We start from the raw sequence: 25,448 nt of genomic DNA, 5'->3' as shown, positions 1-25,448 counted from the left end.
TGAAAATAAATGGGAATCCGCGGAGGGATGACGCTTTCATTCCGGTAAACACTACTGAGAAAACCTGGACTCTACTGAAGGATTTCACTAACGTGAATATAGAAGCCAAACGCAACATTAAGGTAAGTCTTGGTCTGTTTGCTTACCGACATTAGATAACGTGTTTTGAATATCTGTGAACATGACAAGTTCAGACAATAGAGTTTACAGTATTACAGTCCTACAGTCGGACTCACTTGTTAGCAGCAAGAACTGTTAATACATTTTGCAAAAAACAACGTACCGTTTGTGGAAACGGTGATGAGCACTTGTTCATCAAACACCGCTCATAGGTATGAAACCAACATTACTAAGCTCACAAGTAAACCAAGTGAAAATATAGCACTTGTTTCAGGTCTTACTATAACCGTTAGTATTGTCCATAGCAACACTGGTGATGCACAAGTGGTCGAGGGGTATCGTCTTTGATTAGTAACGAAAACGTCTTCGGTCCCAAGTTCGAAACACGAAACTGTTTAAATATTGATTAATAACCAGCTTTGGCGGCCGAGGAGTACCGGCATAAGAATCACCCTCATTCTGGCAACGCCCTTGTCAAAGAGGGCGGTGCAGCGGACGGAGCTTCAGGGCACCCTCTTGACCTCGGGTTAGGAAACTGCTGCTAAGGGCGAAAGAATCAACAATATCAAATGTCCAAGGTCATGGAACGTGCCATTAGATGAAACTACAACAGAAAAGTAATAACAGATAAAGATCAAATGTTTATGAACCAGAAAAAAGTCAGTCCATAAGATTACGTAAACGCAATCAACAATGCAGAAGGCAACGGAAATCACTGCATTAAACACACATAACGTGTATCCACAAGATATATAGCCTGTAACTGAAAAAAGTTTCATGATGATCTCTCCATTGGAAAAAGATTCCGGGATAGTCCACCATTGGGATCTCTGGGAGGGGACTGCCAAAGGGGAGGTGACCATGAGAAGGTTAGATAACCAAGGAAAGGATAACGTTCTACGAGTCGGGACGTGGGTTTGTCAGGAGCTTGAACGTGGTCGGCGAACTAGAAAATCTGAAAAGATAAATTCTAAGGCTCGTTATAGACATAGTAGAGGCCATTGAAGTGAAATGGAAAGAAGAAACGGATTTATTGTCAGATGAGTATAGGGTAATATCGCACGGCATCAAATGGCGTAGCGGGAGTAGGATTCATTACGAATAGAAGGTAGGACGGAGAGTGTGTTACCGTGAACAGTTCTTTGACAGGGTTGTTTCTATCCGAATCGACAGCAAACCAACACCAACGATAGTTCATGTGTAAACACCGACTTCGCAAACTGAGTATTAAGAGATGGAGGAAGTATATGAGGATATTGAGCGGGTAATACAGTACGAATAGGGAGATAAACATGTAATAGTAATCGGGGACTAGAATACAGTTTTAAGGGAAGGAGAATATGGGCTTGAGAAAAGGAATGAGGGAGGAGAAAGACTGATTCAGTTCTGTAATAAATTTAAGCTGGTAATAGTGAATATTCTGTACAAGAACCGCAAGAGGACGAGGTATACTTGCAAAAGTCTGTGTGATAAGGGAATATTTCAGTTAGATAACGTCATACACATACAGAGGTTCCGAAATCAGACACTCGATTGTAAGGCGTACGCACGATCAGATATAAAGTCAGATCAGAATGTAGTAGTGATGAAGAGTAGGCTGAAGTGTAAGATTTTAGTCACGAAGAACCAATACGCAAAGAAGTGGGATACGCAAGTACTAAGGAACGACAAGATACGCTCGAAGTTCTCTAGGGCTGTAGATATAGCAATAAGGAATAGCTCAGTAGGCAGTACAGTTGAAGAGGTATGGACATTTCCAAAAAGGGGCATCAGAGAAGTTGGAAAGGAAACATTGGTACAAAGAAAATAGCTCCGAAGAAACCATACTTCTGTTGATCGGTGAAAGAAGGAAGTATAGAAGTGTTCAGGGAAATTCAGGAATACAGAAATACAAGTTGCTGAGGAATGAAATAAATAAGAAGTCCAGGGTTCAGGGAAATTCAGGAATACAGAAATACAAGTTGCTGAGGAATGAAATAAGTAGGAAGAGCAGGGAAGCTAAGACAAAATGGCCGGATGAAAAATGTGAAGAAATCGAAAAAAATGAATGTCGGTAGTACTGATTCAACATATAGGAAAATCGTAACAGCCTACGGTGAAATTAATAGCAAGGGTGGTAACATTAAGAGTGCAACAGGGGTTCCACTGCCAAATGCAGAGGAGAGAGCAGATAGTTGGAAAGAGTACATTGAAGGCCACTATGAAGGGGAAGATGTATCTGTTGTGATAGAAAAAGAAACAGTAGTGGATTTAGAAGAGATAGGAAATCGAGTATTAAAGTCAGAATTCAAGACAGCTTTGGAGGACTTAAGATGAAATAAGGCCGAACGGATAGATAACATTCCAGGAGAATTTCCAAAATCCTTGGCGGAAGTGGGAACAAAACGACTATTCAGGTTAGTGTGTAGGATTTATGAGTAGTCTGGTGACATACCATTTGACTTTCGGAAGAATATCATCCACATGGTTCGGAAGACTGCAAGAGCTGACAAGCGCTAGAATTATCGCACATTCAGCTTAACAGCTCATGGCTTAAGAAAAGATAAAGTCACCAGAGAGGCAATCGTGACATGTTGGTTGAAAATGGAACCAAGACTAAAGAAAAATCTAGCTACATTCATAGGATTTGTAGACCTGGAAGAAGCTTTAGAGAATGTAAAATGGTGCAAGATGTTCGAAATTCTGAGAAAAATAGGGGTAAGCTATAGGGAGGGTCGGTTAATATACAATGCGTACAACAGCCAGGAGGGAATAATAAGAGTGGACGACCAAGAACGAAGTGCTCGGATTAAAAAGGGTGTAAGTCAGGGATGCAGCCTTTCGCCTCTGCTGTACCATCGAAGAAGCAATGATGGAAATAAAAGAAATGTTCAGGAGATGAATTAAAATTCAAGGTGAAGGGATATCAATGATAAGATTTGCTGATTATATTGCTATCTTGAGTGGAAGTGAAGAAGAACTACATGATCTGCTGAACTGAATTAATAGTCTAATGAGTGCAGAATATGGATAGAGAGTAAATCTAAGAAAGACGAAAGTAATGAGAAGAAGCAGAAATGAGAACAGCGAGCAACCTAACATCAGGACCGATGGTCATGAAGTAAATGAAGTTAATGGATTCTGCTTCCTGGGCAACAATATGTCCAGTGTCGGACGGGGCAAGATGAACATCAAAAGCAGACTATCACTGGCAATAAGGGCCTCAATTTGTGGAAGGAATTTCTGAGAGGGTACATTTCGTGCACAACATCGTGTGGTAGTGAAGGATGGGCTGTGGGAAAAACGGAACCGAAGAGAATCGAAACATTTGAGATGTGAAGCTACGGACGAATGTTGAAAATTAGGTTAAATGATAAGGCAATGAAGACGAATTTATGCACAGAATCGGAGAGCAAATGGATATGTGGAAAACATTCACATGGTGAAGGGACAGGACGATAGGACATCTAAGACATCAGGGAATGATTTCCATAGTACTAGATGGAGATGTAGAGGAGTCAAACTGCAGAGGAGGACAGAGATTGGAATACATTCAGGAAATAACTGAGGACGTCGGTTGCAGGTGCTACTCTGAGATGATGAGTTTGGCACAGGAGAGGAATTCGTGGCACTGGGCATCAAACAAGTCAGAAGACTGATGACTCAAAAAAAGTAGCATTTGAGGATGACCTATGAAGGCTGAAAACCAGTTACGATTGTGTCTTAAAAAAGTGATGGAGTTAAAAATAGAAAAAAAGTAATACCTTACTCTTAATACATCACATTCATTTCTATATGGTACTGAAACCAACGCTATGTCTGTTTCAAAATTTCTGGGACAGATTTTGAACCTGTCCATTTTTGAGATGCTGTACCGAGGCTGCTGGTTAATTAATTACCTGGACCCTGTCGATCCTCTTGTCGAGGCCGACGACCTTGAGCCCCCTCCTGAGCAGCGCCCGTGAGGTGGCGGCGCCGATGCCGGAGTTGTCGCCCGTCACCAGGGCGACGCGACCTGCGTACCGCTCCATCCTGACGGCAAGTGGCGCGCCTCAGCGGCTGTTCGCCTCCAGAGGACAGGCGGCCCGCGTAGCTCCGGCAGGGCAGCTCGTTATCGCCCGATCGCAGTCCATACTCCTCTCTGCCGGCGCGCAAACAGATCTGTCTGTCCGATGGACGACTTCAGTGGAACGCTTCAACGAGTAGCTTCTAGAACCTGTAACAGGTACAAGAGCATTTTTGCCTTATTCAAACCGACATTCGGTTTGACCGCAACTGTATGTAAATAAATAAATACGTAGCAGCATTTGTTCCAAACAATTTCTTTGTTGACGACCGGTCTGTAAAGCTGCACAACGTCGACGGAGTAAAGTACACATTCGAAATGAAGGCATCGTTCTACGAGGGGCGTTCAACAAGTAATGTAACATAGTTTTTTCTCTGTCCCTTTCTGTTGAAAACATGAAGAATTTGGAATATCACGCTTCAGCTTCTGTAGTTTTATGAAGTTTCGATATGTGGCGGCGCTATATGTCGCCTTCCAAATCACATCTGCAATGCAGGTGCGTTCAAAGCACAGCGCTGTCATTAAGTTTCATTTGGTGGAAATCCAGAGTATCGCAGATATTCATAAGTGCTTGCAGAATGTCTACCGAGGCCTGGGAGGGCGTCTGTCATCTCTGCAACAGAGTCGCGCTAACCTGACCTATCTCCCTTGTGCCGGTTCGTTGCACACGGCTGTGACTCCTGCAGTGTTGGAACGTGTGGAAGTTTTCATTCGAGGTGACTGACGGATCACAGACAGACACCTCGCTCCAGAGCTGGACATCTCTGTTCGTAGTGTGGACACTCTGAAGTTTACCCTGCTGCCATCATGAAACTGAAGGATCGACTTCAGCGTGTTCGTTGCCACGAAAATGTGAACGACTGTCTCCTTCTCCATAACAACACAACACCCCACACATGTCTGCGTATCCAAGAGGATCTCACAACACTTCACTGGAATGGTCTTCCTCATTCACCCTACAGCCTGGATCTCGCCCTTTCCGAGTTCCATGTCTCTGGTCGAAAGAAGAATGGACTCCGCAGGAAGCAGTACGTGGATGATGCTACAAGACGTTGGCTCCGACGTGGACCAGCAGGTGGTACCGTGCGGGCACACAGGTCAGCGTGGTAGGGAGGCGTAAGGCCCTCTCATCGGACGGAGATTATTCTGAAAAATAGAGTTTCGTATCCAAAAGAGAGGGAAACGATATCCTGCACTGGAATGGCAAATCAAACCAAACTGCCTTCAGAAATATCTGTTGCATTACACACTGAACGTCCCTCATATTATTATTTATTCAAACAGCTTCAGGCATTGGTCCACACAACCAAGTACTAAATGTGTAAACACGAAAAAAATTAAACTGCAAACCCCTTGGGTACAGGTTTTCTCGGCAGGTATGTTGACTTTTCAGGGATATCAGAAGAACGATCATTTGAAGGTGAAATATTCATATGGACATATTCTCGAATAGTTTCCGAGATAGTATAGTATCATATTCAGCTTCAGTGCTGTTCAATAAAATATCGGGTTTACACATGTACAGATATATAACAGGTAGTAAATGTTACAACACATTTTACAAAGTGTCAATTGAAAAATATCATTTTTTGTAACAGATTCACCTTAAGCCCTCTTGTGCATGTCACATTACAAGTGTTTTACAGTTGAAAATAAATTCTAGAGTATCCCACCGTCAGCTTCATTGGATATGCGCACTCTAGGTAGGACATGTACTGTTGGTTGTGCGAGTGCTTCTGTACGTTCCCTAATGAGAGCAGCAGCTTCAATGATGCCACCAAGCAGTTCATCTCTCGTATTCACGTCTCGTTTCTACACCCCACATTTCATCTAACACCATAAACAAAGACCATTCTCAATATACTTGAATCTTAACCATTTCCTATGGGACACTAAAAAATGGTTCTTTTAAAACTAATCTGTACATACTTTTCTTCTTCTGTTTCGTTTTCTACTTCTTCATCTTTGTCGTTTCCTATTTCTCTGTAATGCAGGTTTACTCAACGTTGCTTTTTGTTCGTCATTCCTGTCACGTGCTCGTGACAGTTGTTTTAAATAGTAAATATTATAATTCTTACAGTAGGAACATCGCGTCAGGGAGGCATTTTCAAAACTTTCGTTTTCGTTAAATGTGCACTTGATCTGCCGTCTCAAATATAACTTTCCCTTTGTTTCTTCATTTACGATTACGTAGAGTAGATGCTGATTTAGGTTTTCCGTGATTTCCCTAAATCGCTCCAGGCAAATGCCGGGATGGTTCCTTTGAAAGGGAACGGCCGACTTCCTTCCCCGCCTTCCGTAATCCGATGAGACCAATGACCTTGCTGTTTGGTCTCTTCTCCGAAACAAATCAACCCCAACCCAAGAATAGATGCCTATGATATAAAAATATGCTTTCGGAAGCTAATTAAATCCTCCTTTCCTGTATTTGCGTCGATAGTTGATGAAGGTAGAACCACTGCTACTGATTCTTACTCGGCACATTTTCAACTTTCAAATCATATGCACACTGTTTTTAGTGTTCACGTTTGCAAAAAACTTACCCACGTCTCCTTCGTTAGCCTATAAATGTGTGCCTCCTCAACGGCCGTTCAGCGAATGTCGCTGCTAGCGCCTCCGCAGCAGCCGCCTCCTTCCTGCACCCATGCTGACTGCCGTTCATAGGCGACGGAGGCTGGGATTCTCACTCCAGAACCGCAACTGAACGTCCACTGAGCGCCGACAGGTGGCCTTTCCAGGTGAATCACGTTTTTTGCAGCATCGTACAGATTTCCGTTGACGCGTACTGCCCTGCGACGTTCGTCGGAAGCTTCGAAGCTGCATGAGCGAGCGTCATGGTCTGGGCAACGTTTTCGTGGTATTCCGCGGATGACATTATTCTCGAACGTAAAATGGATCAACACAAGTATGCATCTATCGCTGAGCCCATGACCACTCCTACATGCAGTCTGGATTTTACTCGGCACGACTGCATCTACCAGCAAGACAATGAAAAGCATTACACAGCTCGGAGTGTACACGTGAAATTCGAAGAGCACCTGCATGAGGTTTTCTTTCTCCCACGGTCTCTTCCTATTTGAGATCAGTCAAGTTCTGTGGCGCCACCTCGATCGGGCTGTTCGCGCCGCTAATCCTCCAGGAAAGTACACAGGGCAGCTGGCCACGCCACTGGAGTAGGCACGGCTCCACGTCCTTGTCCGTACCTTCCAGAGCCTCACTGACTGACTACCTGCAAGTCTGCGTTACAGATCGTGTTTGTTGAGCCTTCTGACACGTGTTCACATAAATGTGAGTGGATCGTCTGAAGTGAACAATATATTTGTGTCATTCAGAGTTAGGCTTTACAATAAAGTTATAAAATGATAGAAAAAGGTACTAAGTATAAACATATATTATCGTGAAAGATACCTTTGGCGACAACTAATTTACAGATTCGATGATTCAGAGAAATTAGAACTTAATGGAGTTTGAAGTAATAAATTTGTAACGCTGCGCTTGTGCACACGATACTCATTACAGCCTGTACTATGGTAAGTTGACGGGCTTCACCTTATGAGAAAGGATTTTTGTATAGAAATTGACCGCGTGTACCTGAATGGAGGCAAATCAGACTTACACCCACTCTGTAATAACAATGATACGTCAAGCAAGTCCGAAATGCAACTACACGTCAGGATAAACAAGAAACAACACAGAATATGCTACCAATTTGCTAATAATACGGTCGCCAGCCTAATTAGGCATTAACTGAGTTTCTTCCCTGTACAAGTTGATGTACGTTCATACAAAACAACACGTAATAACACTGCATTATATGGTAAATTTTAGAACCAGAAAATCTACTGAACTGATAATTTCACTTTCTGTACTAATATGGATAAACCATAAATACATAACATTAGACTATAATATTTTCTACAAAACTTCGTACTGTCTATTGATCTGATTAAATTCGGGCATAGGTTACCCTAGAAATAGCACTTTCGAAACACACACACAATGCCAGTTTTGATAAAGGTAAAACACTGATAAATTTTGGTTCCTATTTTGGCTTTGACTTTGCTGGTCAAATCAGTTTAGAACACTTCAGAATTCAAATGAATAAAAAAAGGGGGGGGGACCCTGAAACTGTTATGATCACTGTATTAAAACAATTAATTACTGAAATCATTATGCCCTCAAGATTTCCAATATATGATTTACTACTCTTTTTGTTTTATTTCCTACTCATTTAAATACCATTATGTCTGTCTCGAAATAATTAAGTTTCATTACTAAATCAATATCAAAATTATCTTCCAACTTTGCCAGACCTTTGTTATTCGTCTATTAGTTCATTAACAAAGAAAGTTCTTTAAACATCTTTCTAACATAGCTAGGTCTGCAGGTAATTATTATTAACATAAACTTTAATTCTTCATTTCGGGACACTTGGATTGCGCAACATTTGGAAAGGACCCTGTCTAGGTTAGTTGTGAGGATAATTAAATGATAGGACATTTCTGTTAAAATTTAAGTTGTTATTGAACAGTATGGAACAAAAGTAACACTGGTCCACACGAATACAGTACTAAAAGTTTCAACCTGTTTGTATAGATGTGGCGGTTGGCGGGGGGCGAGATGGCGAAGCACAAAGCACACATACAACCACAGCAATGACTCTTGATGTATCGGCAATTTACTTCTTCATAGCGTCGCAATACTTTTCCATTTAGTGCCTATGGAATTTTGCCATGTTGTATAGGCGTCGGAACGGCATATCCGAGGCTCAATGAAACTACGAGTTCCAGGAGAGCCTCCTCGATCCAGACCGTGTTGCTCACACCAAATGCCCAACTCCGACTACTACTGCTGAGCCCGTTATGCCGTGCAGCGCCCGTGTGCATTTTCCCACGCTCGCCTGCCATCCACCTTTTACCGCTCCCTTACAAGCCGGGTATTCACCCGAGGTTTTGCATTCTACATATCCTAATACATTGCCTACGTATGTACCAGACGCACAATTACAACTTTAACATCTTACAACAGTTACAACATTTGTTACACTTCAATTCTATTACAATATTGCTTGAAATTTGACATAAACATTAATATTCACATCGAAAATTGTTTACAGTTTCTTTAACATAATGGCATGAAAAAAAAAAAAGAAATGAAATCAGAACATCGATTACACTAATTTATGGAAAAATCAGAAAAAAATTATTATATGTACAATAGTACAGCGTTGTTGTTGTTGTTACACATGCCCCTGTTTCCAGTAAATTTCACTAAGTGCAAATTTGATGGGAACACTGAATTTTATATTTATACAGGGGTTCTGAATCCTTTCATGAATGTGCCATCATAAAAGTTTTTACCACAACTTCCCTTCACTCACATTATCTAGGTCTATACTTTTTAACATATCAAGAACATTTACCTATCGTTTGCTTAAGTGCCTTTGGCATAGTCCAACCTCCTATCACAACATGATTTAAATAGCAAATTACTCATTTTTTATTAAATTTCTCAGAAAAATAAAATCAAATTTTGGAACACAAACACTTAGCTACAAAAGCAAATACAAATACCTATATACACTATAAGACAATTTGTTGCTGCTTGCATCGAATGGCAGTCCATTTCCTTATTTACTAATAAACACACAATAATATTTAGAAAATTACTACACATATTTGCTGCCTATTATTCAGATTTGGGCAGTACATTTCGCACCTTTTTATCACATCTCCTGTACCACACTTACAATTCTCCTTTGACTATTTATCTGCCCTTTTTGATTTTTGGCAGTCCATTATATTATGACTCATATACTGCCCACTTTGGTTTTCGGCAGTCCCATCTTTTATCTGGCTTACAGCATTTGCTTTTTCTTTTCAACCCTTTTCTCCATACATCTTTACATTTATAGGACATTTGGTAATCTGAAACTCACAGAACTACATTAGTACACTGACATTGGTATACATACATTTACAAAGATTTGTTACATTTAGAATAAAATGGTTTCAGCATAAGATACAGCACATTTACTGCAAATTGCTCTCTGAGTGTACTTAGGTCACTCACTCCTAGGAACATACAGTTTCAGGTCCACAACATTTCTTACACCTAAAGGTCTTTTGGATTTTGGGCAGATCAGGTAGTAAGCACTATCGTGTGGAATGTTCTGTATTATATACAGTCCATTATAAATGTATTTAAATTTGGAAATTTCATGGTTCAGTTCACTAGATTTTTCGTGGGTTTTTAAAAGAACATAATCTCCAATTTTAAATTTTGACACTTTCATATTTTTATCATGTCTTTTAGATCTAGATTCAGCTTTTTGATTTGCCCTTTTTCTGACTAATTCTTTCTTTTGACTCAACCCCAAGCTTGTACAAGGTGGAAACTCTAGTTTTTCCTCAATTAAAATTTTACTTCTGCTGCCTAACAAAATTTCTTCCGTTGGGAACCCAGTAGTTTCATGATGTACTGTGTTCATGACATTCTCAAAGTCCAATATAAATCTGCCCTAGACTCTAAATCATGCCCCTTCCTGTTTTTTCTCACAACGCACCTTGGTCGACTGTGACATCATCCCAAGATACGTTCCTGACCTGTGAATCGTTTATATCTGGTGGCTTTCTCGGTTTCTGGAGTTCAAAGTCTGTACTTACTTGAATTCTTTGCAAAATAAACACTGAGTCGTCAGGTGGCTCTTTCTTTCTGTGTTCAGTCTCAATATCTGGGTTTTGTTTTGAAACTTCGTCATCACTAGGTACAATATCGCAATTAGCTGTATTCCCATTGCCCGCATCTCGTGGTCGTGCGGTAGCGTTCTTGCTTCCCATGCCCGGGTTCCCGGGTTCGATTCCCGGCGGTGTCAGGGATTTTATCTGCCTCATGATGGCTGGGTGTTGTGTGATGTCCTTAGGTTAGTTAGGTTTAAATAGTTCTAAGTTCTAGGGGACTGATGACCACTGATGTTAAGCCCCATAAGGCTCAGAGCCATTTTTTTGTATTCCTATTATTTTCACTAGTACCGAAATATTCGCCTTCTGAACTATCGTCCGAATCTGACCATTCTGAATCGCTTTCAGGTTCCAACATAAAAACTTTTCTGAGACAGGCACTAAGTTCTTCCTCTGCATTTTCGTCAGGCTTTAATTTTAACTCAGTATCCTCTTTCGGCAAAATGACCTCATTGTCAGCTTTACTCACATCCACTGCTACTTCATATTTAGTGTGATCCTCGTGGACTTCAGTTACTTTTAGGTAATTACCTGCCCCTTCTCCATGGTGCCTTTCGGTAGCAGCGTGTACTGTTGGAGGATCATTAACAGAAGTTACTTCCTCGTCAATGCTTAGGATTTCATCCTCCAATTCCTTCCTATCTTTAACCTTCATCCTATCAGCAGCACGCGTACTTTGCGCGGCGCTATTTACTCTCTCCTCTTCACATTTGGGCCACGTCACCTTATCGACGTCCCTACTATTTCCTTTTCCACTAATTAACCTCCTTGCCTCATACTCCTCCTTAAAATCCTCCCACTCACATTGCTTGAGGCCCTTGTACAGATCATCAATCTGCACATGCCAATCAGTTACTTCTGCTAATTCATTCTCGCCATTTACTTCATTGCTAACACTGTTAACCACACCTCTCTGTGTATCCACAGTTTCATCTATTATTTCCGTCGCCACGGAATTACCACTCATAATGTATTCACCAGCTCTTACGGTAATGTTTGTACCTAATACTGCCGCATTGCTAGCGGCTTCTCTCTGAACAGCTGTTCTGCTAGACTGGGCCGTTGCCCTCTGATGCTCCACTCGCCTGTTAACAAGTATTGCTCTGCGCGGCGAAGATGACTCACCAGTGCTCGCACCTGGTGCTTGCTCCGCAACTACACGTTGCGTCGTTCCACGCCTGTCTCTAACCTGTCTCATAACTTTACTGTCAGTCCAGTAACATTTCTTAAATCGGGGCCGGTATGTACTGTCCGCTTCCGTTTGGCCCACAACGTTTGCGGAAATCAGTTTCCCGCGTCGTTATTATTTAGCGCGGTGTACCCTCTACCGCGACCTAGATAACTCCCTCTTCCTCTGCCTCTGCCTCTTCCTCTCTGTATCACGTTGACGCGAAACCCTTCGCCGTCATTTCTCTCGTCATTATTGCGAATATTTATGTTACCAAAATTCTGATAATTGGCACGACTTTCGCGCTGATGGTCTTCGTCTTCGACCCTCTCAAGAAACGCTTGGAAGCTACGATGATTGCTTCCCACATATCTCCTTGAATCTTCTGGAAGCTTTTTATATGATTTCAGAATCGGATCTTCTCCCTCTTAAATGCGTCAACTTTCGGTACCAATATTCGCAGAAATCTTTCAAAGAATTCCTGCCCCTGTTATCATGAAGTTTGGCCATGATAAACTCGCGCCACAAATGAACCTGTTTTTGTTCAGACCAATATTCTTCCGTAAACTTTTGCTTAAATTCTTCGAACGTCATTTGTTCGGTATTTTTAATTCCCCAGCGCTTAGCTTCACCTGCTAAGACGCTAATTACTATGTTTATCTTTTCCTGACCGGACAAGTGTTCAGGAAACATTTTCTCGCAATTTTTGATGAAATCCAACGGTTGCCATCCGTTATGTTTCTTGGCGGGATCGAAGCGTTCGTCACCTTCCAACAGCTTCGTAAGTGGTGTGCCATTACAGACAACACCAGGCCTATCTTTGATTTTACTCTCGAGATCGAAAATTTTGCCTTGAATTTTCGATGTATTTTGTTCACACTGTTGTACACATCCGGTAACTTTCTCGTCTAAATCTCTTTCAGTGTCTGAAACTGCCTTTTTCAACGGTGAGATTCCATGTTGACATTCGTTTATGATCTCAGTTTTAAGACCGAAAACGTTTTCGTCTACTTCTGTTTCAACCAGAGGCTCTACTTTCTCTTGGATGTTGAGAATTTCAACATCAAACCTACTGTTAATGTTGTCAATTTCCCCCTGCATAGTATCCATATTTTTATTAATCGTGTAAATTTCAAATTTCATAGTATTTACCACAGAACTTAAATTACCCACTTTTTGTTCTACCTGTTCTATTTGTTTACTAATTTAAATTCCTTGTTCTTCGACCTGTGCTTAAGCTGATCAACTTGTGTTTTGAGCTGCTGATCAACGTGTGTTTTAAGCTGACTAACCTGATTACTGACTTGTTTCTGAAGCTGATCATTCTGTGTTTTGAGCTGCTCGTCAACGTGTGTTTTAAGCTGATCATTCTGTGTTTTGAGCTCATCAACATGTGTTTTAAGCTGATCATTCTGTCCTGCAATTTGTTCGGTTAATTGTTCAAATAAATCGTTCATGCTTAAAATTTTCACGTTGTTTTGTCCTACGAAATCGGTGTGTTCCGATCCTACATCAAAATTTTCTTTCGGTTCTTTCTTTATCTGTGGTGAATCAAACATCTCAGTGGATTCGTTCACATACCCACTATCATCTACAAAGTCGTATTCTACTTCCTGTTTTATTCCTGGCTGTGTTCGAGGTACTCTCGACATTTCAATCTGTTCGTTAACATGTTCGTGGTATTGTATGTACGCCAATTGTCTACCGCTAACACCATCTGCTATCTGGCCGCGTATACTCCTGTCATTGCCAGCCACATTTTCCATTACGCTCGGCACATCTACCGTGTCTACGTTCCTGTCCATACTGAATGCAAATTACACCCCACTACCGTACTTGACGTTCACTGCTATTTACTTTACTGAATAATATTGTAATTCATGCCACTGAACATCCACTGTTCAGTATTCACATTAATTTGTGACCGACAACAACTGGATGTCCTGTCACCGGGAGCCACTTATAAAGCTGCGCTTGTGCACACGATACTCATTACAGCCTGTACTATGGTAAGTTGACGGGCTTCACCTTATGAGAAAGGATTTTTGTATAGAAATTGACCGCGTGTACCTGAATGGAGGCAAATCAGACTTACACCCACTCTGTAATAACAATGTTACGTCAAGCAAGTCCGAAATGCAACTACACGTCAGGATGGACAAGAAACAACACAGAATATGCTACCAATTTGCTAATAATACGGTCGCCAGCCTAATTAGGCATTAACTGAGTTTCTTCCCTGTACAAGTTGATGTACGTTAAACAAAACAACACGCAATAACACTGCATTATATGGTAAATTTTAGAACCAGAAAATCTACTGAACTGATAATTTCACTTTCTGTACTAATATGGATAAACCATAAATACATAACATTAGACTATAATATTTTCTACAAAACTTCGTACTGTCTATTGATCAGATTACATTCGGGCATAGGTTACCCTAGAAATAGCACTTTCGAAACACACACACAATGCCAGTTTTGATAAAGGTAAAACACTGATAAATTTTGGTTCCTATTTTGGCTTTGACTTTGCTGGTCAAATCAGTTTAGAACACTTCAGAATTCAAATGAATAAAAAAAGGGGGGGGGGACCCTGAAACTGTTATGATCACTGTATTAAAACAATTAATTACTGAAATCATTATGCCCTCAAGATTTCCAATATATGATTTACTACTCTTTTTGTTTTATTTCCTACTCATTTAAATACCATTATGTCTGTCTCGAAATAATTAAGTTTCATTACTAAATCAATATCAAAATTATCTTCCAACTTTGCCAGACCTTTGTTATTCGTCTATTAGTTCATTAACAAAGAAAGTTCTTTAAACATCTTTCTAACATAGCTAGGTCTGCAGGTAATTATTATTAACATAAACTTTAATTCTTCATTTCGGGACACTCGAATTGCGCAACATTTGGAAAGGACCTTGTCTAGGTTAGTTGTGAGGATAATTAAATGATAGGACATTTCTGGTAAAATTTAAGTTGTTATTGAACAGTATGGAACAAAAGTAACACTGGTCCACACGAATACAGTACTAAAAGTTTCAACCTGTTTGTATCGATGTGGCGGTTGGCGGGGGGCGAGATGGCGAAGCACAAAGCACACATACAACCACAGCAATGACTCTTGATGTATCGGCAATTTACTTCTTCATAGTGTCGCAATACTTTTCCATTTACTGCCTATGGAATTTTGCCATGTTGTATAGGCGTCGGAACGGCATATCCGAGGCTCAATGAAACTACGTCTTCCAGGAGAGCCTCCTCCATCCAGAACGTGTTGCCTAGACCAAATACCCAACTCCGACTACTACTGCTGAGCCCGTTATGCCGTGCAGCGCCCGTGTGCATTTTCCCGCGCTCGCCTGCCATCCACCTTTTACCGCTCCTTTACAAGCCGGGTATTCACCCGAGGTTTTGCATTCTACATATCCTAATACATTGCCTACGTATGTACCAGACGCACAATTACAACTTTAATATTTTACAACAGTTACAACATTTGTTACACTTCAATTCTATTACAATATTGCTTGGAATTTGACATAAACATTAATATTCACATCGAAAATTGTTTACAGTTTCTTTAACATAATGGCATGAAAAAAAAAAGAAATGAAATCAGAACACCGATTACACTAGTTTATCGAAAAATCAGAAAAAAAATTATTATATGTACAATAGTACAGCGTTGTTGTTACAAATTCCATCCAGATTTAGGTTTCAGTGATTTCCCGAAATCGCTCCAGAGATTTTCGGGGTAGTTCCTTCGAAAGGGCACGGCCGATTTCGTTCACCACCCTTAACAGAATGCGTGCTTGTGCTCCATCTCTAATGACCTCGATATGGACGGGGCGTTAAATCCAATCTTCCTTTTTTTCCTTTCGTTTTCTCTTTTTTATGTTTTACACACCAGTAAAATGGAGGCAATTTGCATTTGCCTTAACTGCAAGCCTTTGACACTTATCTCAATACGGGAGGGATATTAGTGTGAGTGTGTGCTGTTGTATGGGAGTTGAGTAAAAACAAGGAAACACCGCAAAAAATGCAGGCGTGAACATAAATTCAGATCCCAGCCAAGGCGGCAGTGTGCGCCGTTCTATTTCGCAACGAACGCCATTTGTGCAACGATCACATTACGTTGAAAATGTCAGTTGTAGACAAAAGAGTTTTCTGCTCGGTTGTGACAGCATTATGTCGGACTTAAGTGTATTCCGCGGCTGTTGCGCGTAATACTTTATCTAACAGACTATTTGTGTCAGTTGTTCACATTTCTTTTGGTTATACTCGTCGTATACTCACTGGTGATTGTAGCAGTTACGCGGACCGATTAATTCCACAACACTGTATCCAGTCGCTCCAGATGTCCTTCAAGATACTTCTATATTAATTATCTCTTCTATGTATAATTCGAAGAAATCGACTTGCGTTCCAGCATGCAAGCTGCTGCCTCTTTACTGACTGCAATAAAAGTTCGTTTCTGCGTGCTCCCCAGCAGAGATACGCTGCCTCATGTTTTCAAAAAGTTCATGCTTAATTGGCCATTGTCGATTACTGCATTCACTATGATATCGCCCCATGATAGAAGAACAGTACTCATCTTCTATAGCAGCGGAATAAAGATACTTTTCAGTTTCACAATCAGCTTCATCCCATCAAACTATTGGCATGTTTAATAATCTCTATCGTGTCCCTGCATATCGTATGATAATACAGGCGCGTGACTTCCAGGCCAAGAGTTTTACCAAACAGAATGTGATGCTCTCCTGATCACAGAAAATGTTTCGGAACAGTTGATATATGCCTGTTTCTCCACTTTAAAGTTGGGTTTCTTCACAAAAATTCAGCTAACAAACCCAGTAATAACCCAGAATATTTTAACAAGTGTGATGTTTTCGGCTATGGAAGCCACATCCACAAATTGATCAAAAAGACATAAACTCATTAAAAAACCGTCGAGAGTATTTGTATTTGTCCAAAATAGAAAACAGTCACTGTCATCCTGTCTCAAGAAAGACCTGCGAAGTTACATCCTCACAACATAACACAATCTCTGGAGAAAGATGAAAACTATCACATTTCATGTATCGGTGACGAAAATAATACATCATCTTTCAATGAGAGAACATATCGAATGATATGCCAAGAAATTTTAGGTCGTACAGATCAGATGAGGTTGAGATCCATATCCGTGGATGGTCTTGCATTGAAATTCAGTGCAACAGGAAGTAAGCCAAAATATCAAATTGGGTGTCACGGTTATCAAAACATTTGCATCAAGTACTGAGGACAACAGAGAAAACAAAGAACTCAGCCATTGTTTTGCTAGATTTTGCGAAGAATACTTTTCTCAATTATCGGCTTTCCTAGCTGACTACCATCTGTAAATAATTTAGCGTTACACATGTCTGTGTCGTTGTGGAGAACAGTCGAAGACTGCTTCGTGCAGTCCTCTGCACTAGTCTGTTCTGTGTAAAGCTCTTCAGCTCTACGTAACTATCGAAATTTACATAAATTTTGACCACAATTTACATCAGTTTGAACCTGATTACTGTACTCTAGCCCTGGTCTTCTACTGTACTTTTGACTCTCCACACTTCCTCCATTTCGAAACTGTCATTCCTCGATTCCTTTTGGCGTGTCTTATCAAAACGAAATTTGCTTCTTATATTTGCACATTTCCAACCTTCAGTTACTTACATGTCGCTTATTCGCGACGAACTTCTGTTGTTATCGCAGAACCCACTGATAAACTTCCACTGCAGCGCCTGTTACGGTAGTTTCTCTGCTTGAGTCATTTAGGACGTGAATAACCTAAGCCAACCAAGGGAAAGAGAGCTGAGACGTTAGGCATTCTTTTACAAATTTCGAAGGAAAACAGAGCTTGCGTGTTCTTTCTTTTCTGTTCGAGGCTGTGATAGAGAAAGGTGTCCTTCTTGACGGTGTAAAATGGTGTACCATTGAGACCGACAACTGTGCGGCTGGTCCCGGTAGAGGTTCGAGTCTTCCCTCGGGCATGGGTGTGTGTGTGTGTGTGTGTGTTTGTCCTTAGGATAATTTAGGTTAAGTAGTGCGTAAGCTTTGGAACTGATGACCTTAGCAGATAAGTCCCATAAGATTACACACACATTTGAACATTTGAGGCCGACTGTATGTACGTGAGGGGCGTTCAGTAAGTAAAACAACCATTTTTTGTTCCCTGAGAGCGTATTATGGATTCAAATACGCCATATTATTCCCCACAGGCATTGCCTAAAAAATCCTATTTTTCAACATCACCTCCGTTCAGTATGACAGCCTTATGCCACCCTACTGGGAGGGCCTGTAGTCTCGCGTGGTACCATTCTACTGGCCAACGTCTGAGCCACCGTCTAGCTGTACCAGTAAGCTCACCATCACCCACGTACTGCTTTCCGGAGACTGCATCCTTTACTGGACAAACAGATGGAACTCTGAAGGTGCGAAATGTTAGCACATGACTTTGAGTAAGTCAGCACTACCAAAAGAGACACACAGCTGTGCAGCCTGGCGTCTGTGACTCATCGGTCACTTGGAAACAGAGAGTCAACACATTGCAACACTGCAGGAGTGACAACTGTGTGCGGCCGGCCGGCAGGCCGGCTGTCAGGCAGATTTACGCGGCCTCTTTGTGAAGATGACAGACACATCGCCCAGTGACTCACCGTGATTTTGTTCACTGCCAGATCTCCGTAGACATTCTGCAAGCGGCCTGAATATCTGTGATACTCCAGTTTTCCCCCAGAAGAAACTCAGTGACAGCTCTCTGCTTGTAATGCACATCCGTTACAGGCGCCATTTCGAAGGTTACGTATAGCGCCGCCGCCTGTCGGAATTCTATTAAACTGGAGGGCGTGAAGCAGGAATATATCACGATGCCTCACAATAAAATATGCATCTTTTAACAAAAATGGTGGAGCAAAAACACAAAAAAATGCTTTTCATTACTTGTTGACTGCCCGTCGTCGTATATGACGAGAAGACTGTGAGAGTTGTAATATCCACGCCTATATTTTATTCAGAATAACATTCACGACAGCACTGTGTGTAGAAAGTGAATGAACATGCTCGTGATATTAATAAAAAGGACTTCGTCGTTAATAACATAGTAAATAATTATTGTCAATAGCATAATTTAATATTTTGTAAAAAACTATATCTTAGACAATACTTATAGAAAAACATAAAGGAAACCTCTTTGTTATCTATGACTCTTCTAGAATAATCCTTCTTCTTGTCCGAAGTGTTGTACTGATAGGATGTGACTGATATCTGGTAACACAGAGGTCAGTAAAAAACCGTATTATGTTGCTAATTTAATATTTGGTAAAAACAGTTTATGTGTCACAGAAATAAATCTTCTGTGATTGGAGTTTTACTTCATTTTGATTCTCGTCATATGTAAATGATAAGTTTTCTGATCAGCTACAAAGCAGCGCAACCATTGGAGCTATTGATCTACAGCGTGGTTTATTGGTAAACGCTGAATAATAAGCGATTAACACTAAGAAATATTTTCAAATGTTAATGCATATAGTGAAGGTACAAAAAGGTTTAATATATATTATTTTTTAGTATTAAAACAGGGGTTGGAGCAGAATTGATTACTCATTGCCTTACGTTAGCCGCCATACTGCAGCGATAGTTTTTAATTGACTTTATATACAGACATAAATGTTGTTGCTCATAATAGCGATAATAAATCTGTATTGGTGGCCCAGAACCTAATCTGAGGTAATATATTCCAATTAGACTGTGAATGATCTCTAAATATAGTGAACTTCCATGAAAGGAAACAGCATGTTGTTGTTGTTGTGGTCTTCAGTCCTGAGACTGGTTTGATGCAGCTCTCCATGCTACTCTATCCTGTGCAAGCTTCTTCATCTCCCAGTACCTACTGCAACCTACATCCTTCTGAATCTGCTTAGTGTATTCATCTCTTGGTCTCCCCCTACGATTTTTACCCTCCACGATGCCCTCCAGTACTAAATTGGTGATCCCTTGATGCCTCAGAACATGTCCTACCAACCGATCCCTTCTTCTGGTCAAGTTGTGCCACAAACTTCTCTTCTCCCCAATCCTATTCAATACTTCCTCATTAGTTATGTGATCTACCCATCTAATCTTCAGCATTCTTCTGTAGCACCACATTTCGAAAGCTTCTATTCTCTTCTTGTCCAAACTATTTACCGTCCATGTTTCACTTCCATACATGGCTACACTCCACACAAATACTTTCAGAAATGACTTCCTGACGCTTAAATCTATACTCGATGTTAACAAATTTCTCTTCTTCAGAAACGCTTTCCTTGCCATTGCCAGTCTACATTTTATATCCTCTCTACTTCGACCATCATCAGTTATTTTGCTCCCCAAATAGCAAAACTCCTTTACTACTTTAAGTGTCTCATTTCCTAATCTAATACCCTCAACATCACCCGACTTACTTCGACTACATGTTATGTGATACAAATTCGTATAAGCTGATGTATGAAGCTTGATTATTTCTCAAAAAATTTAATGAAATATTTTTACACGAAAAAATACAATAGTGTTGTGTGCGTGAGGTTTTGTGCGACAAAACTGTTCATTTTGCTTAGGGAAAAGTGTTGCCGCCTCGAATAACAGTAGCGTTAAATTCGATAAACGATCTGTAACTAGTAAAAAGAGTATTATGCAATAGCACTGAAAAATACTAAAAATCATTTCTATTGTTTAGTTCAGATTACACATCACACATTTAGCTTGCACGCTGGAATGTATATGATTACTTTTGTGCGTGAACTTAGTGCCATTTACAATGCTTGGCAGACAACATTGCTACACATTCCCAGGTGGAGATTTGTTTAGCAAAATAACGATCACTCGCCGTGAAAAGCAGTTATTGAATGAAACCTCATGTTACATTAATAATAAGTAACTAGTTTTATTGCACTCTTGCTGAAATTGCACAACACGCAGTCAAATCACAGAGTAAGCAATATATGAAAGCAGCAGTGGGTTTGTGTGTGTGAAGTCCTTGTATGATATTAGAGATCCTCTTATACGACTATTCTGCATCAGAGATGACCATTGTTTTCTTTACTAACTATTTGGCGAGAAATGTTGGGCTGTCGACGTGATAAATAGAGTTTGTGTCACCGGAATAAATCCTCTTTGATTGGAATTTTATTTCATTTTGATTCTCATCATATGTAAATGTTAAGTTTTCTGATCAGGTACAAAGGAGCGCATTCTACTGAATGCCATGGGAGAGTGCCTTTCTGCAGTTATAGTTCACTTTTCCAGTTTCTGTTTATAAACTGCGTTTAATTAACCATCAGGATAAGCAAGTCGGTATTTCATCCACCACATACGTTCTGCATCGTCTATTCCTTTCAAAACTTTGTGAAATAGCTGGTCTTTCTATGCTGTGCTGAGACGAGGAATTGTTTCAACTAACCTTAATTAGGATCGTGTAGGTTAAAACATGCCCATTGCTGAAAAAAAATACTGATATCGTCTAAATTTTCATAACTGAGTATTCTGCGGGCCGGGCTTTCGGCATGTAACGTGAACATTGTCGACGTTTCATGTTTCCTTCTGCACAATGTTGTTCTGGCGTAACCACAAGCGCCAGAACGGAGCTGAAGAACGCAAGAGAAGAGAAGGCGGTGAAACAACGTCGGCCAGTGGTGCGCTGATCAGGACCGCACCACGACAGCAGCGGCCTCTAGAAGAGGAGAACATAAGCGCCGCTCCTGCCTGCCTTGGCCGCTCAGTATTCGGACAGCATTAGCACGGCCCAGCAGAGACTGTTATGATACCAGTGAAGTGTGATCCATATCATCTGCTTGCATTAACACTGTATGTAGCAAAGGTCACTTATTTGCATATCGCCCATAGCTTGCGACCACTTATTGTAAATACAAGTTAAGTTTTGTCATTTTTCTTATTTGTAATAATAACTATTAATGTGATTTTGCTTGAATTGTTGTACAACATTCCGAGAACGCACCATCCGTTAGGCATTCTACGCGAGAAGAATGGGCAGGACCCCACAAATGTTTATCATTCTCAGACACGCACTGCGCCGAACTGGCTGAAGTCGCTTAATTGAATTTGGTCGTAATTTCTTTTTTTGTTTTGTTTTTATTAATGTGTGCAAAGGGAATTCTAACGCAAACTTGAGAACGGCCGATGAGGGATAAAATTTAAATATATGTCTTCTCGTAGATTTTAATTACAGGGCAGTTGGGCTTAATGAGCGCATGAATATTGGATGGTGTGCTGGAATGCACGTTAGCGAGAAGTTTGGCTTAGTAGTTGACTCCAGGCTACATTTATTCACGAAACAGAATGAAATACTCTACTCCTGTAAACACTTATAATGTAGAAAGTCCTTTCACTATCGATCAGTGAGGGGTGTCTGCTTTAACTATTTTAGTCAACAGTATTCCGTAAGGATTAGGTTAAGTGAAAAATTCAAACTGGACACTCACGTGAAACAAAAATCCAGACACTTGAAGAGAGCAGACGACAAGGTCACCATCTCTAGGGCAGACGATCTGCGAAAACTGGCTTCAAGCCGACAATGCAAAGAAATCAAGAAACTTAATAAGGATCGTGATGCAAGAAGTAAATCATGACTGGATGAGGAACAAGGCCTTCCCTAACTGAATCTAGTTAAACGACCAGATATTTATCACTCACGAAGTGTCCAAAAAGTGCTTCCGACAAATGAATTAAAAATCGCAGATACTTCCTAACGTGGAAATACTTACTATCTCACAAGTACAATCACATTTCTAGTGAGCACAGCAGTGGCAGTGACACTAAACAGACCCCGAACAGCGTCTGCTGACTTTGAACAACTTTCAGTCTGCAGCAACTCCGAGGACAGAGACAGATAAAACCTTGGAAGTGGCGAACTGACCAGTCGACAAAGCGACTCTGCAGTGGTGCCGAGCGTCTCCTCCAGTCAGGAGACAGCAGACACAGCATCTGGTTTCTCATTTCAGTATTTCCTAAGCATCAAAAATTGAAGCAATCGTTTTTCTAGCGCGGTGATCTTCAAGGAACCAATCGTGAAGCCACTCGTTACGAATGAACAAGCAGACCGAGCTTCCCCCCTCTGCTCGACCCGCTAGACTGCCGACACAACGTAGCCCCTGGGAAAAGATCGAACGGCCATTCCAAGGTCCAAGACGGGACCGTAGAGGACCATCTAAATTTATCGATGTGCGTGCGTTCGTATTTACACAGACATTCTCACAACCAACCAATCATCCATGTTTCGTAAAGGTCGGTAAGGGTACGAAATATGTTGAATATCGAGCGTAATAAAACCGAGAATAAGTCATATCCGTCCCCAGTGTGAATTCTTCCCCTGGTATGATAAAAAAAAACTAAGAAAATGCAAGCAGAAAAGAGACAGTCTGCAGAACATAACAAAGTTACTGCACCCTTCCTACGTAAAACATTTGTCTTCCCGAGATACAACAATAATTATAATGGACAAGGGAAATCTAAAATGGTTATCTCTGATACGCACCTTTCATCAATTAAATTAAGTACAAATTTTGTAGTTAAGCAGAAGTGAACAATCCTGATAGTAATGAAACAAAATATTGTCATTGTAGTATATACGTTTTTCGTATACTAGGTGCACCAAAGATAACGATTAGCGCCCTGTCTTTGAGCACGCGTCATACATCTACATCATACTCAAGCCACCAAACGGCATGGAAGGTAATTCTGGTGCCACTAATAGATCAGCCATTCCTTGTTACACGAACGAATAATGTGTGTGTCAGCTTCTTCTAGTTTATAAACACAAGCTCATTTCTTATCTTTCTATGTTTCACAGATGGCGAACTGTTATGTGTTGCATGACACTTGTAACTTCATCTACGTTAATTGAACATGACAACGACCAATTCTCTATCATTGTGGACCATCTAGATTCATTAATGCTCTCACGTATTGAGCCTTGGTAATTACAACATTAGCTAAGTAACTGCACGTGCCACCTGAGGCAAATTTTTGTGTATCACTAGGCTATACTGGAAACCACTTCATAATCCTTTGCAATAATATCGTTGGTGTGATAAATAATCGGGTCTCGAGTATTAAGATTTGTTTGATCTTTTCTATATAGATTATCTCCATCGACTTAGTGATTCTACACATTTAATGTGTCCGTCATACGACCATGATGAAGTTGCCAAAACAATAATCTTCTGTTTTTTGGTATATACAATTCTACCCCAAAGAAGAGCATAAATGAGATGGGTGCTCAGATTTATAAAATAGTTAAGATAGTACACTTAAAGTACATACCTGTAAGTTAGCTATTGAGAGTAACCTTAAGCTTCAGCTTCTTAGAATAATTCTATTGATATGCTAGCTATGTGTGTTTCATTTACATCGCATCCACAGCGAGGTCTTGAGTTAACATTTTACACTACTTAATATCATATTTTTGTATTTTGTACTACTTTCACATATTAGCTGTTGATGTTCACTTACATCACAACAACGGTGAGGCCATAGCTTTGAATAAGTCATTTCATTTTTGTGACGATTTACATTTGTCTCTTATGCAAGAGCTTTTTGAATCTAAGTATTTTGCACAACTTCTACTGTTAATTGTAAATAATTTAAATCATATTACAATCATGACTTCGATATGGCTAACATCTTTCAAGTATCATTCCTGGGAACTTCTCACATTTTACTAGATCAGTGTTACACGTATTACTAATGTTGTTGATCAATACCATAGAATACAATTACCCTCACAGACACTGATGATAATTTCAGGAGGAAAATATTGAAATTTATCAAGATTATTTATCAAAGAAATTTTGTGCTATTTAGTGGATAGTGAAATATTTTATTTCTGATTGTACTTGCGAATAAGTACGACTTCCTAGCAGTAGATGTTGCGAAAAGCGATCAGCTTGGAATGTGTTCTTGTATTTAGTTCATGAAAAAGTTTCAAGCCTGCTCTCCCGTTTTAAGAGAGTCTGATGAAAGTTGTCCATTATACTTGGATATTTGCCAAATTCTACAGATTCGGTTTGTTTCATCTAAGTTATCTACAAAGGGATTATTTCTCTCACCTTTGAACCTACTGATTGACTTTCGTTATGTGATCTGCTGTGATAGTGTACATAATAAGGTTAATAAGAGCAAGAGGGCCCCAGCCAACGAGGTAATCAGGGCCAAAGTCATTGGCCATATAAAAGCAGAACAATAATGAAGGCTTCTTATTCATCTGCCCATGACTATGGTAGGGATAGGATGTTCTGTCTTATAGCGTGAAATAATGTGTTGTTGAAGGTGCTTGCATTTACACA

General features: G+C 40.4%; 2 protein-coding genes across 2 annotated transcripts in view; both read right to left on the bottom strand.

Moving 5' to 3' along the window:
• The window catches only part of LOC126230338 (dehydrogenase/reductase SDR family member 11-like), a 64,183-nt gene extending 60,053 nt beyond the window's left edge, over nt 1-4,130 (bottom strand). Inside the window, exons 1-2 of the mRNA XM_049942396.1 lie at nt 3,999-4,130; nt 2,079-2,084 (exon numbers count right to left, since the gene is read on the bottom strand). Of these exons, the coding sequence (XP_049798353.1) occupies nt 2,079-2,084; nt 3,999-4,130 (138 nt within the window). The remainder of the gene's footprint in view (nt 1-2,078; nt 2,085-3,998) is intronic.
• Nucleotides 4,131-4,294: 164 nt separating this feature from the next.
• Nucleotides 4,295-25,448, bottom strand: part of LOC126230336 (dehydrogenase/reductase SDR family member 11-like) — a 183,631-nt gene continuing 162,477 nt past the window's right edge. Inside the window, exon 9 of the mRNA XM_049942395.1 lies at nt 4,295-4,315. Coding sequence (XP_049798352.1) covers nt 4,295-4,315 — 21 coding nt within the window. The remainder of the gene's footprint in view (nt 4,316-25,448) is intronic.

Source organism: Schistocerca nitens, unplaced genomic scaffold (assembly GCF_023898315.1).
Source record: "Schistocerca nitens isolate TAMUIC-IGC-003100 unplaced genomic scaffold, iqSchNite1.1 HiC_scaffold_380, whole genome shotgun sequence".
NCBI lineage: Eukaryota > Metazoa > Arthropoda > Insecta > Orthoptera > Acrididae > Schistocerca > Schistocerca nitens.
The sequence above is the reverse complement of the archived record's forward strand: the minus strand, read 5'-3'. Positions and strand labels throughout refer to the sequence as shown.